Here is a 20,602-nt window from a genome sequence, read left to right as displayed (position 1 = left end):
TTGAAAACAATTTGCCGGGAGTCCGGTGTTCTCACGGCGCTAGTGACCTAGCCCCCGGCTAGCTATCGAGCTAGTGGGTAACAGACGTCTCCGAAAACGTCGGAGCGCTTTTGAAAATATGTGGTGTCCTGATAAACTGAGCCGATATTTGAGGTTTACACAGCTACATTCTCGCCTGAAAATATGTTAAACGTTTATTTTGTGACCCAGAAAGAATAATAAGAGTAATATTAAAACTAACTAGCTACCGCCATTGTTGGAAACTAAGCTGGACCGCGCTATGAATTCTGGGACACAGCTGCTTCTTCTTCTTCGGGGTTTAACGGCAGCTGGCATCCTTGTACATGCAGTGCTGCCATCTTCTGTTTCAGTCCGTTATTACACTCTTAAATCCTGCTATTATTCCTGCGTCTTTTGCGATCTTACAAAGCTTCAAACGACGCGTCGACTATTAAATCAGTCGTCGACGATTTTGATAGTCGACGTAATCGTGACTAGTCGACAAATCGTGGCAGCCCTAGTACTGATATGCAATACATTTTCATGCAGAGAACAAGCTCTAACAGTCAGTTATAGTAAAACGCACAACATACAAATGGAAAAAAAAATGTTTAGTGAAGTAAAGTACTAAACGTCATTTCTTCAAAGTTGTGTGCACCAGTAAGATGAATCCAGTCTGCTTCTAAGATCTATAATTGAAATAAGTAAGTAACAGGAGGCCTCCACTGTGGCAAACATCACTTGAAATGTTTTTTCAACAGTTTAATTTAGACTCTGAAGTGAGGTTTAAGTGCCGTTTAGTCTTTTCAATTAGCAGTACGAGCAAGGATGTCAGCTCACGAGGGATACTGTAGCTAACCTGTAAATGGAGTATGTGACAAGGGTGTCACTATGGCAGCCTCTGGGGTCAGCAGATGAGGACGGGGGGCAATGCGTGACAATTTTTCCGCTACCCCTGCTCATCACCACTCGTGATTAAAAATGCTGCGATGCACTTAGAAGCATGCAAAGCTGGCAACGAGGGCCCTTTGAAATAGTGCTGACGGCAGTTTAGCGGGCGGCTTCCTTGAAAGGCAAGGTTCACCATGCCTTGCCATGTGGCCTTCTGATTTTCCCAGCTAAAATAGGGACCGCCTAAGCCCCCCTTGGCATTGCCAACCATCCCAGACATCCTGACACTTTCCCCAGGGAGAGACACCCAGAACAGGTGAGGGACTCAAAATAAGGACCCCTACCGCATAAAGTGAGTGAAGACAGGCCCTTTTGTAGGAGTGTGCTCGGAAGGGGATTATTATTGTTTTTGGAGAGAAAGAAGAGCTGTAGGTCAGCTGGCCCCAGCCCCCACCTCGAGGCCTGTGCTAATCCGTGCACAAATGCCAGCCGCCTTGGCCAAAAGCCCCCTCCCTGAGCACCCTCCTTTGAAGAGATGATACCCGAGCTCACCCGCTGCTACCCTTGCCGCACTGTGTAGTGGGCCATAAAACAGCAAGATGACTGTGGATGAGGTGGCACTCAACTCGCTTTGCACATTTATAACGCACCTACTGTTTACTCTGGAGGGAGCACAACAGACTGGCCAGAGTCGGAGCGCTTAAAGCGTCACCAAAGGGGCATATGAACCTCACAAAGGCCCCTATAAAAGTCCTGGCTATAGTACCTGACAGCATGAGTGAATGAATCTGTCTGGCTGCTCTTAATCACTCTCTCTTCCTCTCTGCCTGTGTCTGGCCCTGTTGGACAGTAAAATGAGACAGGTTAGTGCGGAGCTTTAATTCCTGTCAGCATCTGTTAATTATGGCCAGGACTGTTCTAATTAAAAGAGGCACCCATCTACCTCCGTAGTTGGCTTTATGCTGGCTGACACAGCCACACGACTCAACCGGCAGAGAGGAACACGGAGAGCAGAAGCGTTGCCACCTGGCAGCAGCCAAGCTCATCTGGAGAGCCGGAAGAAACTGTAGAAAGTGGTGATAGCACATTTGACAGGACATGCATCCAAGAATAACGGTATTTTAGCTAATGCAGAAAGTTTTTAAGCAGTAGCCCACAACACTGCCAGAATTGATTGCTTGATACAATGCACATAAAAAATAAATTGTCACCAAGTATCCACGCTTGTGCATGAAATACAGGTAGTTGATGTCAGATGATTCCCTGGTACTCACTGGGAAGGATAGGCTCTGCTGGGAGTTGGGGGTAATTAGGTTAGTAGGTTGTCAGTGTCAGGAAATTGAAAGACAGTCCTAATCAGATTTGTGTTTCTAGGGAATCAAATAATTTATATAAGTAGAAAAAAATCTTTGTTTCATAGTTACATGTTAATACAACTTACTGGACTCCCCATTCACACAGAGAGCGAGTAGGGCTTTGTGTCTGTTGTATATAAAAATCAGCTATTTTGCATAAATCTGCTGCTGAATTCCTCTTTGTTAAATGAAGGCCACCACTTCTATCTTACATCATCTGATTTTCCCTTTCCCCATCCGTTCACCGGGCGACCTCCAATCGCCACGCATGGGACACATCCAAACTCATCCTCTCCAAGAGCACTTGCTGATGGGCAAATTGTATTAGGCTCATTTGCAGTGGCCACACAATGCCCAGGTTTGACACCGTCCTCCCTGTTATAAAGTGATGAAATCATCAAGGAAGTGCTCCAGCTGCGGGTGTTGTTCACTCAAAGGACACGGGAGGCTGACAAATTAACTCCTCCTCCACCGCAAGAATTTCATTGAGCCTTTTTCCTCATCCAACCTTTAGTATTAAATTTGTTTGCACGTCTGTGTAAGGGGGTGGTGGTGTTACATTATGCATACAAGGTAAATTGAACAGATTCTCCTTCTCAGCTGGATTAAGATAGCCGGTATGTTTAGACTGTCCGGTGGCAGTGACACAATTCCAAATAAGGGCATGCAGGATATAAATGTTTGCATACAATTTCATTAAATGGCCAAATACCTGCCGAGTGGCATCAAATGAATAGAACGGCGCAGATGAAATATGTTTACAATGTTGAAAATTAATAGAATAGAAAAGACATCTTAATAGAAACATTCTTATCAAATAATGAGATAATAAATAACTTATGTTATGATGAGGCCAGCTTGACATTTACAGTATCAGTGTGGAACCTGGCCCCCTAGGTGTGGCTGCGGATGATAAGGCCTCGGTGCTACTCCTGTGAAAGAGGGGTGAAATAAGGGTCTTTTATTGGAAAGCAATACCTAGTTATCTATCTGCAGTATGACAGTGGATGCTTTGTACACTGTATGTGTGACTATGTCTTTGCTTGTTGGCTGGTTAAGTTTCTGTTTGTGGATATTGAAAAAGGACACACCTGAGCACACACACACACACACACACACACACACACACACACACACAAGCAAAGAGGCAAGTGGCTGGCAGCTAATTAGTATTCAGTCTGCCTCACCCCAAAAGCTAAATAATTAGAGGGCCAGTCTGTGAGATCATTGACCCTGCGTTAAATATTCATATGTTTAGACCTGCTCTGGGCTCAGCTGTGTCACAGTAGACCAGCCAGGCATGGACCACATATGGGAAGCCTGCCGCGACTCTGACACATCCCCACACAGACACACACACACACACACACACACACACACTGAAAGTATGCTCATACACACGGACACATTTTTATACCTCTACGTAGTCCTTTTATATTCCTTACATACAAGCTAAAGGCCAGCACTGTAGCTCACATTTACTTTAATATATTATAATATAGAATATGTGAGGGTGTAATTTTGAACCATAATCCTATATTTTTGTCTTTACAACTTCATCACAATTTACACGGCGGTCTTATCTTTTCTTTCTTAGGGGTTCGTCTGGACCGTGTGCGAGGGGGCAGACAGAAGTACAAGAGGAGGTTGGACACAGAAAACAATCCGTACCTGGGCCTGACGCTCCCTCCTCCCACCAAAAAGCCTCGTGAGTACCCCCCACCCCCCGTCAATAGCCCATTGTCTCTTTCTTCCGCTGCCTCTCCTCTACCAGGCGAGCAAGCAAGTAAAACTGAGATAAAATTCTAGGACAGACTCGCGTTCCTCCATCATGTTGCATGTTTGGACAGTTGAGAGTTCGTTTGTCGTAAATATAGGCCACGTATTGTTCTGCTCGGAGCCGAGTTACGATAAGTCTCTGAACAGATGACTGATATTAAAGAGTGAGAGATCTCGAGGACACTCCTGTCTCACATGTTTTTTGCACACTGTAAATTTCCTTTGCACAATGTCGCGTTTCCTTCACACACACAGGCAAAAAAAAGGGAAGGTGGGACCACCATGCTACTGTTTCGTCATGTTGTCATGCATATCAGTGTTGCACATCTGTGTGCCTCTCTAAGCATTACGGTGAAATAACCTTTGACCTCTCCTTTTTTTTGACACCCCCACCCTCCTTCCTCTTCAATCCAGTCACAAAGATAGTGTCTCACCTGTTGGTGGCAGAGCCAGAGAAGATCTATGCCATGCCTGACCCCACCATGCCGGAGAGTGACATCAAGGCTCTGACCACGCTCTGTGACCTGGCTGACCGCGAGCTGGTGGTCATAATCGGCTGGGCTAAACACATCCCAGGTACAATACATATAAAATATTCTCTTATTGTCTTATTTCAAGGCATGCTCCTTTTCAATACTGTTTTATTTTTCCTCTTTCATCTCTCTTTGCCCTCAGTTTTAAACTTGCTCTGTGAAAATAAACATGCACTCACACGTAGATAATTAATGACAGCAGCTCATACAGCCTCCGGGTGCGTGGAGGATTGAGGGGTGTGCAAAATGGACATCGCTGTGCGAGAAACAAATCAATAGAGTGCATTTTAAATCCCTCCATTCAATGGAGAAGGGGGGACACAGACCCGGTGCCATTGTATGTTGTAATCACCGGGGAGATTAAGAGCAAAGTTGGGGACCTGCCCAGTCAAACAAGACATCATATCACACACAGGCACACATATGCACACATGAATGCACACAAGTGCAAGCACACACACATATTGAATTATTGATGGGCATAATCATGTTTCTTCCTTGCCCCATAGACATTCTGATAGAGGAGGTGTTAGGTTATAAGAGGCTGTTGAATTGAGGATAGGCCACCTCACATCAGCAGAGATTTTGCTTCCTTCGAGAGTTTTTCCTCTGATTTTGACAGAGTACATGTTGTTTAGCTGTTCTTTTTTGGCAACTAAAGCAGATTCCCGCTTGATCTTTCGCTCGACCCCCATAACTCTGTAGCACTGCAGTGCTGTAGAGACAAAGCGGTAACAAACTAAATCAATGTGTCCCTCGGTGCCAACGCCATAACCTCTTCTTCTCATCAGCATAACTTGGACAGGCATGCATCTGTCAGCATGCAGGAAATGCACGACATCATTACAACACTGACACATATGCACACTCTACGCATGGCACACACATGAAAAGTTTATTTATTTTCACTGATACAATGTGGACTCTTAGTGACCTCGGGGTGGTGCATTGTGTACCGATAGGTATTAGAGTACTTCTCAGAAGAAGGGGTATTAATCAGGTACAGATCTGATAGTAAGGAGATTAGAGATGGATACGGTCCCAGCCCCTGGCCTCAGCCCCAGTCCCTTACGCGACTAAACCATTTGGATCACTCCCCACAGGCCATGCATGGTCAGCAGACTGAGAGTTTAACCAAGGAGCTTACTCAGGACTGGATCACAGCTGACCCGATAACACACTCTCATCATTGTGACCCAAAAATTACACCAGTGGCGCAGACATGCACAAAATTGACAGCATTCCCAGGCTGACTGTAGAGTACAGACAGGAAGAATCGTCACTAGTGCAAACTTGCATTTAGAGAGAATAAAGAGAGCATTCGTTTGTATTGTTCAGAGTCAGAAATGTTTCTTCTTCATAGATGGTCCTTTTAGCCAATTATTTAAAAAACACTAATATACAAGTATTAAAGGTTTTATCTCGCATCCCTGAAATGCTTCATCATTTTAATATGTGTACATGCTTACTCGGATTTTGTGTGTCGTGGTGTTGAAACATTGCTAATCAGATTATACTAACACGTATTGTACAGTGGATAGATTCATAACGTTAATGGGATTTGCCCCATAGATTGCAGCTGACGACTCGTCATTCCAAATGTGGCGATAATGATCATTTAACCCAAAACCTGAAGCACTAAGCCCGACTGTGTGCTCCACTGTGAGCCGGCGCGTGGAACTATAGCTGCACTAACTGATTTGCCCTAAATAATCTGCACTGGCTGCACGTTGACAAGACGGAAGCAGATTTTTCTCATCTGCTTCTGAAGAAGACTCGACACTGGTTTCGTTTGTGGCCACGTTTTAATGCTTTTGTTCGTAAAACCACACTCATTCTTGTTAAATAACAATTTAAGAGGGCAAAAAAGGAGTTCCACTTCAACTAAGTGCTCGGTCCGTGTCTGCATTAGGGCAGTGGGTGTCCTCTGGCCATGAAATGGCTGCATAATTGAGTTGTACATGGCTGAACCTGATCAGAGACGGTTCACTGGTTGAGCGAGACTCCATGCGCTAACACTGCATGCACCAGCGGTACCTCAGGGCAGCCTACCACGCTCCGCTCCTACTATATTTCTCTTCTCCAGCTACGACAGGGAAGAGAAGGAGGGGAAAAAACCTGCTGATTGTATCCTGATAGATTTTTGTGGCCTTGGGCAATGGAATTAAAGAGATTAACTGTTCATTATGAAGTAGACCACATTGATTAGGCCACTGACAGATGGGCCAGCAACTGAAGTCTGAGTGTAACAATTTAAATGTCATGAAAATTGGCAGTTACCTTCTCCCGATTGATTTTTAATTTCTCCTATTTTCAGCTAACATTTGGAACGAGTTTGAAAAGTGGCGTAATGTTGAGAAGAGTAGCCCTATTGGGTTTTAATGGGAGGACAATTGGAGGATAACAAAGCTGCATCATTAGTGGAGCCGATATCTGCCTTACAGGCTCCGATGTCGACTTTGTTATTTTGGCCGTGAAAGGTCGGCTTACATACGTGAAGTATAAATAAGAACACGTTCAGTTGTTCAGATCAGCGTGGTGTCACATATCAGTCCTTTTTAACAGGTTTGCCATTGCAAAACTGCAGCCTTGCCCTCATCTGAAGAGCATCTTTAATTAACTGATAATCACCGCTGAGCTTTTAGACACTTGTGTCACTGCTCCAAATGGCAGCACAAAGTAACACGGCTGTTGCCTTAGGGGCACGGGGTCATTAGGAATAGTGTTAGGGCAACGCTGACAGATGGTTTGTTGCTCCTAAGGTGCTAACAACCTTCGACACACATAGCAATCCTCTGGCCACCCCTTCTGGTCCCTTCCATCAATTTAGAGCTGCATTTTCCTCTGTCCAAGACGTTTAGTGAGCAACTAAGTGCCCTGACCACTTCAGTACACTAGAACCTGCTTACCAACTTGACACTGCTGCCTTCCTCAGCAGCAGTGAGTTTCAAGTGTAACCCCCCATAACCCTGTGCTTTCCCCACATGCCTTCACACCCGCAGTGGGAATGTCATGTGTTCATATGTAAAGAGTGCCGTGCCTGTTGTTTATACAAAAGGTGCTCGTTGGTTGGTGCTTGCCAGCTCACCTCCCAGCTTCCCAGCTCCGAGTGTTTTCAGCTGGGAGTTCTCTCAGGGCTAAAGGGCCAAGCAAACACTGACACTGTCCTACTTTGCACCATACAAAGAAAACACGTTTCAGTCAGGACCAATATAGTCAAAGGATTTAAGGTGGATGTGGGTTGCAAAGCGGATTGCAGATGCATGACAATTGTATAGGTAGACTAAAGGAACTTAAATAGTGTGCGCAGTGTGACGGTGCCAATTGGATGCATAAATGGGTATCATCTGAACAATAAAGTGATGTTGGCTGACACTGAGTGAGGATTGTTTATTTCTCAGGTCTGTTTACATTTGTAACGTTAAGAAGTTCATTTGTCACACAGCTTTAATTATAATGAATTATTATAAAATATACACGCAAAGGATTTTCTCGTATTAGATTCAGGCCAGAGGAACCTAATGAATCAGACTAGTTTGCATTGTTCTTTTCATCGCTGGTGTTTTGGGAATATTCATCGTCTGTGCTTTATTGGATTTCAGTTCATCAGCTTCTGCGTCTGACACACAACTGCCTGGCGCGTTATTTGTTAGCACCGAGGCACCGATGTCGAAAAAAGATTGTGCCTCTTGTACGTTGTCTTGTTTTTGTCAGCTCAACCCTCCACTATAGTCGCCTGGCCTCCTTCACCCCCCCCCCCCCCCCCCCCTCCTCCTCCCGGGCTCCTGTTTTCTCTTTGCCATTAAATTGTAAAATCTACTTACTGTGTTGCCAGCCTGATCCCACTCGAGCTGCGTAATCTCCTTGTAATAGAGTGTGAATACTGCCTGGCAATAAATCAGCACCTCATCAGTGCACTTTATTAAATATAGACACCAACAGACAGCTCTTAGTATATTCAATTTACCCTCTGACGTAGGCTTCAACACAGGAGATAAAGACAGATTGAGCAATCAGGTGGATGCTGAGGCCTGAACCCAGTCAGAGAGTGGAAGGAAGGCAGAACCCCCCAATCTCATGCAGGGAGATTGAGATGGGGGACAGGAAGCCAACAGTGTGCAGGACCAGGAAGCCAAGCTTGTTTAGTTATTGTGACAGATGTATAGCTAGGTACATCCGGCGCTGTTATATACATATTTTTAATGACAAAAATAGATCAAATTTAAATACTTTCTTAAACTTTAACATGTGTGCATAATCTTTTTGTGTGAAATCTTTTTTGCCGATGTGCCTTTAAGTGATGATCAGCAGAGAGACATACATAATTATAGCAATGATTAAAGCCTGATTCGTCCTGGTCTTTGGGGCTAAGAGATATGTAAAGTCAGTAGTGGCCAGTGGGACCCTGGGGAGAGCTAAAGACTTTGCTGCCCGGGTCAGGAGGTTATAGGGTGCAGATTAAAACAAGGGGATTACTGTATTTAACGTTTTTCAACCTCATAACATTCACAGGCTGCTGGTCAAATCACCCCATTCTCCAGCTACTTACAATGGGATAATGGGCTGGTTATCACGTCAAAAGAAGGCTGATAGGCGCTTCCTGAAAACGCAATTAATTTTCAGTCATCAACCTCTTTTTCACCTAGTCAGCTTGTATTGACTAGACTTTACTCAATAATTTTTTTTTAAAAAAGCAGCATTTTGTGTCATCAAATCAATGTCCAGAGAAAGCTCGCAGCAAACTGAGCTGTCTGTGTTGTACATGTGGCTGGATTTCAGGTCAAATTATTTACGTCAAGCACAGCAATTTATTACCAAGCTGCTATTGATTGGATCCTCCTGACGCCGTCATATAAATGCAAAAAAGGGTCATAGTCGGCATGCGAGTTATATGCACAAAGGTCCATGAAGACGAGTTTGCGCCATCTGTAAAATTGCTCAAAATGGACATTTCTTCCTATATTGCTTGTATGTCTTGTGTGTCACACTTGGAAGTGACAAGAATCCATGCAAAACAGAGGTGCACGCACATTTTCCCCAGTCCTTTCCCCCTTTTAAACTGTTATCTGAAATAAAACAAAACAACAACAAAAAGCTTTGATATAGAATAAGCTTATGGCAGTGTGATCATTCAGCCCAGTTTGAGGTTAGAAAAAAGAAAGATGTGCTCAACCTCTGGGGTCCTGTTAGGGGCAGTTTTACTCTAACTGGAGCCCGGAGAGCACTTGACTTGGCTGAGGTGAGATTGCCGCTGGGCAGAAGTCTTCAGGGCCTGCTTGTCCTTCTGATATCTGGCCATGATAGATCAGCCCCTGTCCAGCCAGAATTACTCTCTTTCCTCTTTCTATCTCCTTTTTTGCCTTTCCCTTATGCTCTGGTCCCCCTTTGCTCTCTCTCTTCCTTATCTCCCTCCTCCCTGGCCCATATCTTCTCCTCTCTTTTATCCCCCATTTCTCTAGCTCTCTCCCTCCCTCTCTCCCGCCTGCCATCTTTTTTCTTTTTCTCTCCCTCGCTCTGTCTGCTCTGTTGTCTGATTGAGGTTGAGTTACGAGGGGGCTGCAGCTGGAGGGGGCCACCGTGCCTCGTAATTACATCTCTTTTTATTACCCACGCTAATGGCCCTCGGGGAGAGGGAAACAATAATAAATTAATAGAATATGAACTCCAGCTCAACAGAAATCTCCAGCATTTCATTTTGGACAGTCCTGTGCTCTGGCAGATGAAACAGTGCTCTGATTAATCTCTGCAAGGGGTTTAAAGCAGCCGTCTGTAGGTTTGGGCTGCCCCCTCCTGCTCACAGCTGAGGGCTTTTGGGGAGATAAAGGAGGAGATGATGGTTTTGGCTTCTGTTGTTGGACTTTAGTGGTCTGATTTTTGCCCTTTGAGCTATTAATGATGATGCAGTTGACGATTAGGTGGGCCATTATGCGGTGCTGTTTCTTTATCACTCGTATTTATTTGTGCTCCTTTGTCTCGATTGAGTTTTTCATTCACAAGCAGTGTAAAAAAAAAAGTCGCAGCAGAGAATTTTGAAAGTGAACATTTTCTTTGAGATATAAATGCTCCCTATTTGAGCGGGGTGCTTAAGTCAAAGTGAACAAAGAGAAACTCAAGAGCTGCATTGTTATTATCTCCTCGGCCGCAAAGACTTTCAGACAGAAAGCTGCCGGTGCACTCAGCAGTGGAGTGGAAAAGGCCCTTCAAGCGCACCGACAGGCCTCTGTGATTTGGTCAATATTGTGTCATGTTTGGTCAAACCCCGCCAAGGCAGTGGGCTGGAAATGAAGATGTAAATATTGATATTTCATTAGAGGAAATCACCCACTCCGACGGCACTTAACCGGGCCACCTTCAGAGTGCGGCGGCCGGAGCGGCGTGTGACCTGCGGAGTCGGGAAGTCACTTCATTACTCGATTAAATTGAGTGGAAAAAGGCGAGGCAACGACATGAGATCCCATTTGGAGCGATAATTTAGGCCTTGAAGAGAGAAAATGGAGCAAAGGAAAAACACTACCTCTCCATCTCACAACACTGGATTAAATTCAAGGACTTTTAGCGTCAAAGGTAATTGTAGGCTGCTGGAGCCGCATGTGTGCATATGGCTGAGAGGTGTCTGTTGTATCAGAACAACTCCAAAGCCACTTCAGCGAGCCCTGAACAAGGCCTTCACACGAGCTGTCATATTGGGAACAGCGCTTTAGTTCCGCTTCACTCCTCCTTGGCATTAAAAGGCTACACAAAGCCTTTTCCTGTGATTGTGATGCCAACCTGATGCGGCAATCAAGACCACGTCCACGCTTGCATGACAATTTTGCTCCGGCCAGTCCACATTCTGTCCGACATAATGGCCACGTATGCAGACAAGGAAATAACACAACAAAGAGTTTTAAGATGCTGTCTGGATATGTGTGTAATGGCACAGGCCTTTTTAAAATATGGCTTATTGCCTTCACTGATAATAGTAAAGTGTTGTGAGTGCTTCTGGCAGTTTGAATTGTTGGGTCTAATTTGGACTCTTCAGAGACAACCTCTGACCAGTCCAGCAGGGCACTGGTACCTTTCAGTTAGCACTCTATTTTACTGACTATTGATTCCCCTTCAAAATGTGAAGGCCCTCACATTCTGATCACAATCTGTTAATTAATGTATCCTCCAGCTCTTCCCCTGCAGTGGTCATCACCACGATAAGGGAAATTGAACACTCGGGTACTTCTCTCCCCAGCTCTTCTTTTCCGCCCGTCTCCCTCGCTCGCTCTCATCGTCCCGTTTCTTTTTCGCATTCTCTGACGCTTCCTCATTATGTCTCTTATTCTTCTTAAGCTGCATGCGTGCGTGTGTGCGTGCGTGTCTATGCGTTTATGTTGTCCTGGCAGAAAGAGATAAACATCAGGTTGGTGGCTGCACCCTAGTAAGATCATTTATATTTAAGAGAAAATGTGGAATGCGGGTGCAGTGAGCGCTCTGGTCAATACTGTAATCTATCGCCCTTAAATCACACAACGGCTACGCAAGTGTGGCAACAGCAAACTTGTAAAAGCAATCTTATTAATCGGGGGTGGAGCCGAAGAGCCTAATATGCTGTCAGAATGAGGCGCCTGCAGGAACGCTGTGCAGGAGGAGGGGAGGTGGGAGATTGGGGGGAATGAATATGGGGAGTGTTGGGGGATGTCATGCGGTTTATTGACAGCTAAAGGGAGCTACGAAGGGGAAAAGGGACGAGACGATTCCTCTCTGGCTCTCTTTTTTTTTGCTCTTATTAATTTGTTTGAATTTCTCACAGCTCATCTTTCAGGGATCTCACACTTTGTTTGATTTAATGTTCTATTCTGAGCATATGTCGTGGCGTTGGGGTAGAAAGAGACGGAGGTGTATTGTCCTCGTGCCGATTTCAGCTTTATTCTACTGCTGTCGAAGAGTTTGGCCCTGGGTTTAAGCAGGCCTTTGGGCATGACTTGCACCATGTGACCCCGGCTTCGTTTGTGTCTCTTGATGTGCGTCGTTTTACGTTTATGCATTCATGTGCATACATGTAGATGCCTTTATCTGAATATGCATGCATGTCTGTTTTCTTGCACTTCCGTGGATGTGTGTGTGTGCATTCCCTCATCACCTCCTCTTGTTACACAGTGCGTGTCATGTCCTCAACCCCTCCAATGAGGATGTGTCTTGGTGCTAATCCCCCCTCACACCAATACAAGAGTGACAGGATACAAGGGGTAACCACATGGCTTTGTGTATCCCGGACCTTTGCACCGATTTACTGTCCTCACTTACACTAAAGCCCACTCAAGTGCTCTGACACCAGCTTCAAAGAGGACCTTGCACTGTGCATTTGAAATTAAAGACCACTCGCTAACATGTGCATGTACATGTGTATTTGTTTTACTGATCGCATCTCCGACATCCTACGGTTTTAGCTTTCTTTCCCTCTAATAAAGAAGATTTTTTCTAAATCTAAATAAAATTACGTACATCACATAATTGCTCTTTTTTTGTCCTTTTCTTTAACATTTGACTAGAAATATAAGCTTGCAGATTGTGCTCAGGTTCTCTCGCTCAACTTCCCCTTCTCTTCCTGCCCAGGCTTTTCTACTCTCTCTCTGGGAGACCAGATGAGTCTGCTGCAGAGCGCCTGGATGGAGATCCTCATCCTCAGCATCGTGTTCCGCTCGTTGCCGTACGAAGACGAGCTGGTGTACGCCGAGGACTACATCATGGATGAGGAGCACTCGCGGCTGACGGGCCTGCTCGACCTCTACGTGTCCATCCTGCAGCTGGTCCGCAAATACAAGAAGCTCAAAGTGGAGAAGGAGGAGTTTGTAACCCTCAAAGCCATTGCTCTTGCCAACTCAGGTGGGTTATCTTCAGCACAGTGACGCATCATATATGACACGGAGTGCGCTTGAGTTTTTATTGAAATACATTTTATTTTATACTAATGTAGACTAAAAGAGAATCCTCAAAAGAGTTAAATTACAATATAAATAAAATTGGAGTTTTTAATAATTTGATTTCAAAATTTTGGGGAAACCAAATATATAATTTTTTAAAACTAATTTTTTTTTTTATCCAACATTTCCTCTATTTTTGTTTAAAAAAAATCACCTTTCTTTAGTTTAATCACTTATTTAAAAACGATTGTAAAATAAAAGCCATGTCTGTAATTAAAATATTTTGTTGCATTTTGTTTAAAAAGTGTAAGTATGCAAATTTGACATACAACAACTAATGAACCATACAGTAATAAGAAGCAATGAAATTTTAAGCTTTTAATTCACCTGAATTAAAACAAATGAATACACGCACACTATCCTAAAAAGGACACAATCTCTGGGCTTAAACAAAAGTGAAGGTTTAAAAATATTCTTGAAAAAAATCCTCATGGGCATTACTCACTCAGGACATTTTACTTTTTCCCGACTGGACCTCTGAGGAATGCACACTAGTCAGTGTAATATGGGTTTTGTCTAACACAGTTTCAGAAATGACATTTCTTAGTTTTTCATGAGTTTTTCAGTGTAACCTTTAGTTTGGAGCGTGAGATGGAGAGATGGAGAGAAGATAAGGCCAGTGTACGAGAAAGAGGGACGGAGGGAGTTTTTTTTTTTTTTAATTGAACACCTTCAATGTTGTGGTATTTCTCTAGCGCTCCCTCTCCCTCCTCTTTCTCCATCTCCATAACAGTAGCTGCAGGGCACGGCAGCCACGGGAGATAAATTTAGCATTTCATTAGGAGCGCAGGGGGCTGTCAATAAAATGTGTTAAGTCAAATGGAATGAGTATCAGGGCGTGATGGGGCTCGTTTGTTCCAGTGCGAAGCCGGCACGCCGCTATTGACAGGCGCCTTTTTGAGGAGTCCTCCTCTGATCAATCCACGCCTGGGTCACCGGGCCAGTTTTTCCCTTGTTTTGTCCGGGACTGAAAAACGAAAATGCTGATGCTTGGACTTTGCTTTCAGATAACAGAGCGTTGGTAGGGAGGTGAGGTGAGAGGAGGAAGGAGAGATGGGAGGAGGGGGAGGCGGAGGGTGTCCAGAACGTTAGAACAAGGTCTCTGGGAGATCACTCTCCCGGGAGCCCCTCTGTCTGACAGCTGTGAAAATTCATAGCAATTGATTTTGTAATTAGCAGTTTATCAATCGGATCGACGTGGGCTCACTGATGGATTGCGAGGAAATTGTTTCTTCAAAGTTGTTGTTTTCTTTTTTACATTTTAGTCAGCCCCCTCCTCCAGTGTTTGTAAGCTGCTCGCTTTCTCTCGTGCCCCATTTTCTTTCCCATTTGTCGAGATGTCTCCATCCCTGTTTTTATTTTCTCTTCTTCTCCCTCTTTCGACAAAACCTTCCTTTAAAGCGCAGCGCCAGTCAGGTCGGTTGTTAGAGTGCGCGCATGCCTTTGCTGCTGAGAAACTAGAAAGGAAAAAGAAAAGAAAAAAAAATTGGTTTGATTTGTAAAAATGCAGCCTGTGTGAAAAGAACAAGAGATAATTATGTCACACCACATCCTCATCGGAGTCTTTTGTTCTTCCATCCCCTCCCTCCTTCACCCCCCCTCCTTTTCCCACATTCACTTTACAAAACGACCTACTTCATTTTACCACTGTGGATTTGAAAACCGTCAGGGTGAGAAATGTCTCAAGGTCTTGGGAATACAGTTGTTCCAGTCAATGAATTTGGGGCGAAGCCTGAAATCTGTTTTGCCTTTTATTGTCCCGTGTGGTAAAATATGCGCCGTCAAGGTGAGTCGAGTCAGGCAGCCAATGACATGCTGCCTCCTGAGTGCCAGATGCCAGTTAACCAGTGAAAGAAAGGGCGACCCCTAGACTGTCCCTGAGAGAGGTGGGAGCAGAAAAAGGCGAAAGTGAGAGGGGAGTACGGTAACACCATGTACAAGAGGATCGCTTGAAAAACAGTGGCACTGTAGCGAAACGTTATAGGAGCGAAGAACACCGGAGGGAAGCCAGACTGAAACTGCAGACAGCTCTAAAAAGAAATGCCAGGAGGTGAGGTGGGAGAGATTTGGACTATCTGAAGCTGAGAGAGAAAGTGAGAGAGTCATATTTTAGCTGTTTGCAGGAGAATGTAGTGAAGTGGACACTTTTCAATAATACAGCGCAAACTCGTGGAGAAATGTCCACATTCATCGCTTTCGCATCCGTTTTGCAGGAGACAGTATCAAAAGGAAGTGTTGCATTCATCTCACGTTTGTTTATGGTGTCCAATTCTCTAATGGAGCTCCCTTTTTTTCCTTTGTTTTTTTTTGGAAAACACTCTGTCCTTTGGAACAGTCAGGTGTTTAATGTGTACTCACTCAGCAAAGATTGGATGCTATTCATGCTATTGTTACTGGAGGATAACATTGATTTTCAGTCCCACTGGTCAAGGGCCATATCAATACCCTACCCAATCCACCAAAGAATAAATATATAAATAAAACAAAGCAGATGTTGTTGTTGTGTGTGTGTGTTTTCTTTTTTTATGATCTATTCTTTATCTTGTCAGGGTGTGAGTTATACTGATAATGTGTTCCTAACCTTGCTGCAACTGACCGAGCAGTTAAGATCACTCATGAGATTTTATTTTGTTTTAGAAGACTCTATTTCCCATGACTGCTGTTACATTACCACCGTCTAGAAGAGCAAACTGTATTTCTTACAATTTCCCTTTTCCCTCTTCGTCTCAAATGTAAAAAATCCATCATATTCATGCTCTTTTTTTTTTCTTTCTCTCCTTTTTTTTGTCAGACTCCATGCACATAGAGGACATGGAGGCAGTCCAGAAGCTTCAGGACGCGCTCCACGAGGCCCTGCAGGACTATGAGAGCAGCCAGCATCAGGAGGATCCACGACGGGCTGGCAAACTGCTCATGACCCTGCCCCTGCTGAGGCAGACAGCCACAAAGGCTGTGCAGCACTTTTACAGCATCAAAGTGCAGGGCAAGGTGCCCATGCACAAACTCTTCCTGGAGATGCTGGAAGCCAAGGTCTGATCGGAGGGTGGCTGATTGGCTGCGGCAACAGAAAGTGACTTGAACCAAGGCTGAGGGTTCTCAGGAGAGAGGGAGACACCCCTGCTGAATCTGCTAGGCAGGATGGAGACTGACCTCTCTCACTCCTCCTCTTCCTGGAACCCCGGGACACAAAAAGAAAAAAAAAGGGAAAAAAAGAGCAAATGCAAAACTTGGTTATTAGTATAAATATAAAATGATGCAGATTAATTTAAAATATATAAGAAATACTATGTACAGTAATAATTTTTTTTGTTAATTAACTGTCAGTTGTCATGCTGTATATGAAGAAGGACCCTTCTGCCGCTCAGCATCTGGCAACTACTTCAGCAAGTAGTTGCCAGATCTTGATAACAAGACTTTTTTTTTTTTCAGAAAATTTAAAGTTCCAAAAAAATAAAAAAAAAACGTTCTGAAGAGGTGTCAACCATCATAAACACACCTACTTGTCTAACAGCTGATTTTCTTTTTTGTGGTCTGGAATATAATATTTGTAAATATTTATTATTTGAAAGACTGAGTGTACAGTTCAAAGTCTGGTGAACTTGGTGGCCATTTTCTCTTGTTCTTCTTCTAATGGGGGGAAAAAGAATGAAAGTGGTTACTTATATGTGAACTCTTATCAGTTTAAATGTCCTTGGATATACCTCTCCAGAGCATTATGCCGTGTGATCGTCGTGGATCTATGCTCAGACTGGAAGACTCGCTGGTCCCATGTTTAACCAAACTAGCGTAGGCAGGTACAATAGTCAGTTGTTCCTATTCTGTAGTAACTCAGCAATAAAGCGAGCCATTGGGGAGCCAAGCTTCAGATCCTATCTTTTGTGCGCTTTTCAGTGCTGCTGTTACTAAAAGACCATATTTGCGTAGCCCCGTCTCAGCGGTGGAACACGCCGCTGTACCTCGGTTAACCACCGTTTCTCCTTCTCCATAGCGGTTTGTGTTGCTGCTGCTCGTGCAAGCCAATGAACCCCAGACTGAACCTCAGATTTGGTCATTGTTTGAGCCTTTGAAAATTGCCTCTTTACATGCAAATGGATGACCTGATTCAGGCTAGGCGAAAGTTAATCAGCGGGTTTTGGTGTGGCAGTATCAAAGGATTTATGCCGAGTGGCAGAGGTCCAGGAGATTCCGTGTTCAAACAATCAGAGGCCCATATGTCAACCACTCTATTTTGGTCTCCTTTAAGCCTGTGGCAGAGTCATCCCACACACTGGGAGCAAGGTGCCCAGCATCTGCTCTCACCATTTTAGACGCCTCCTGTCTTTTAATAGCTGCGCCTGCATTTATAGGACTTCGACGAAACAGAGGTAAATGGCAGGTGCAGAGATGCGGTTGTGGCGTTTCACACTGGGTTTATTTTTAAGCCAGCAGGAGGTTGTTGTGTGCGCAGTGTCGCACCACGATAGACACGTGGAGCACTTCTTCTTGACCTCGCGTTGACACCACGGCAGGCAGCACCCCTCCCGCCGGACGAGAGGCAGGTAGACGTCAGTGAGAAAGAGCTCGGGGTGCTCAAGTATGTACCTGTGAATAGCTATGCAAGAAATAGAGGGTCAGTATGCTACAACGGGTAGCAGCAGCCCATCATTGTGTCAGTGCAAGGTGTGGACTCTGGTGGGAGAGAGATCCCCCACCCCCACTGTGTTTAGCTGTAGGTCCATTGTGCTGGGTGTGAGTAACACTGTAGTCCAGTCCACTGGAGTCATGCCACTGGTCTTCGTGTGAGAGGGAACGTGTTGAAGGGGGAATGCTTAGACTGCTGAAGGATTTTATGTGATGTGATAAATTGTGGCGCTGTCACAACAATATGATACCGCGATCAAAGGAATCCCTGACATCGCAGGAGGGTAGAGTTGCCGCCACGCTTGTGATATCAGTGTTTAACACTGATCCAGCCGCCGCCATGACGGTTTTTTTTAAGTAGCAGTCTGATTGGCCGTGCATCCAAGGTTGACCGCCCACTCCCTCTCCAAATTTTCCCGCCCAATTCCAAAACCTGAGTTAGCCGCCATCGAGTAAACGAGCTCCGCTGTAAAGGGTGACATTACCAACTTGACTTGTTTTAACTGTTGTGCAATACAACAGGGACCAATTCTGACTGAAACCATGCTAAAAGCATGCTTTTACTTAGGTTTTGGAGAATTTGTAAGCGATCAAGTGACATATTCTAAATCCGTCTAATCAGTAACATGTATCCTGTATATCAGAACTGTATTTGATTTGCTCCACTGATGACTTTTGTGCTTGTTTCAGTGAAAGCGCGGCATTAATGAAAGCATCTGCAGAAAATCTCGACAAATAGAAATTTGTAGTGGCCTAAGATGATCAGCCATAAGAAACTCGATTAGATTTTTTTTCTTCACCTTGCAATATGACACTATGTTAAGGAAAAGACAACATGTCTTACATTAGAAGCTGTGTCTAAGTGTGTAAATATATCAGCGTCAATACAGTAGGTTGCCGAAATACCACTTAAAAAAAAAGAAGTATGCAGCGCCCTGCTGACTACTACCTCATTATCATTTTGTCAATATTTCTCTGATTCAGCACTTTCTGGTCTTTATCATCCTCACGTCTGTGACACACCTGAGCCATCCATGTTTTTATCAAAGACTTCTTCTCTCCCGCAGTGCTCCTGCCAAAACATTTGTAGTTGTACATCTCCTCCTCCCCGTCATTCTTCATAGATCTCTTTGTAAAGGTAAAGCATGCGTTCACATCGACCATACGACTTGGCCGTCAGTGGGCATGACCCCCACGCTTTGGTTACTAAGCAAGTGTGTGTTTATATGAACATCAGTTTGTCAGAATTGGTCCCTCGATGATGAAACTGCAGACAGGAGCAGGTGACTGATTTGCTGCTTCTGCGCTGTGAGTATTTATGATGTGAAATATATCATTTGGCGATGGTGTACATTGATATCTCTGATCGTTGAAATCACCAATATCTGTGTAACTTTTATGTTTTGATTTTCAAAAAGGTAAAGGATCAATGAATTAAATACTCACCGACCTCTGTGATTATTTTGTGTTCTGGCTTAAAAAGTCTGTCGAGTAAAACTTTGAAGGAAATTTCACATGGATGGTAATGTTTAAGGGTGACAGTTTTTTACAGGGGTTTTTTGTGTGTGTGTTCGCAGCACTGACGCTGTTGTGTATCTACTTAATTCAGTGTAGCAACTTCACCTAACCTTGTCCTCTGCTTGGTGTAAATACCCCCTTTCCACACACACACACATTGAGAGCGAGTTCGGCGATGGGACAAAACAAAGAGCACACAGGAGCTCCCAGAAGACCAGAGATTGGTGGCAGTAAGTGAGGCAAGCCAGTGAGAGATTCACGCAGGCCACCCAACCATCCAGTAATCAACCGCAGCCTCTGCAGGGCCAGGAACTGTTGAAAATGGATCCGTCACAGGAAACAGGCAGACAGACATGTTAACGCTGATGGAGGCGGCGGTGGAGAGTAGGAGGGGAGGGGGGGAGTGAGGGGCTGGAGCGCCATTATTTCAGGAAGCTGATATTACAGGGAGTTAAAGTATTCCCTTCACTATATAATTATAAGAGCCAATTTCCCTTTTTGAAATAACGTCTTGCTAGCCAATTAATCGTGATAATCCTCTATGTGGAAACAATGGCATCACAAGACAAGAAACAAGATGAATTGAGGATGAAAGGGAAAGAAAAAAGGAGATCTGGAGGCCAAACACAATGTAGAGCGCTGCTGCCAGCTGCTGTCATTTTTATTTTTTATTTATTTCTTTTTTAAAGTAATGCGCTCCTCATTTCTCATGCAAATCATCCAGTGGGACCGGCTATTGCCATCGATACGTTTCGCACAGATACAGTAGCGAGGCAATCATTTACCTCCACTGACAGGTCAAAACACCTTTCATTAGAGTTACGAGGCATCTCATCAAGATGCGGCCCCGCTCGCAGCTGTACGACTGCTGCGTATTGCTTAAGTGTGTTTCATTATTCCCAAAGCAACGTTGATGATGGTGAGGGAAAGGATTACACGTCAGGGTGAGTGATTG

At 44.4% G+C, this 20,602-nt stretch overlaps 1 protein-coding gene across 8 annotated transcripts in view; it reads left to right on the top strand.

Annotated features, from left to right (window-relative positions):
* Positions 1–19,574, top strand: part of esrrb (estrogen-related receptor beta) — a 45,008-nt gene extending 25,434 nt beyond the window's left edge. For all 8 annotated transcript variants that reach the window (XM_082515241.1, XM_082515240.1, XM_082515238.1 and 5 more), the window contains 4 exons: positions 3,844–3,954; positions 4,440–4,601; positions 13,142–13,411; positions 16,301–19,574. In XM_082515241.1, coding sequence (XP_082371367.1) covers positions 3,844–3,954; positions 4,440–4,601; positions 13,142–13,411; positions 16,301–16,545 — 788 coding nt within the window. In that variant the 3' untranslated portion in view covers positions 16,546–19,574. The remainder of the gene's footprint in view (positions 1–3,843; positions 3,955–4,439; positions 4,602–13,141; positions 13,412–16,300) is intronic.
* Positions 19,575–20,602: the final 1,028 nt, after the last annotated feature.

Source organism: Aulonocara stuartgranti (assembly GCF_965226115.1).
Source record: "Aulonocara stuartgranti genome assembly, chromosome: 19".
NCBI lineage: Eukaryota > Metazoa > Chordata > Actinopteri > Cichliformes > Cichlidae > Aulonocara > Aulonocara stuartgranti.
Note: the sequence above shows the minus strand (reverse complement) of the source record. Positions and strands in the feature narration are given on the sequence as shown.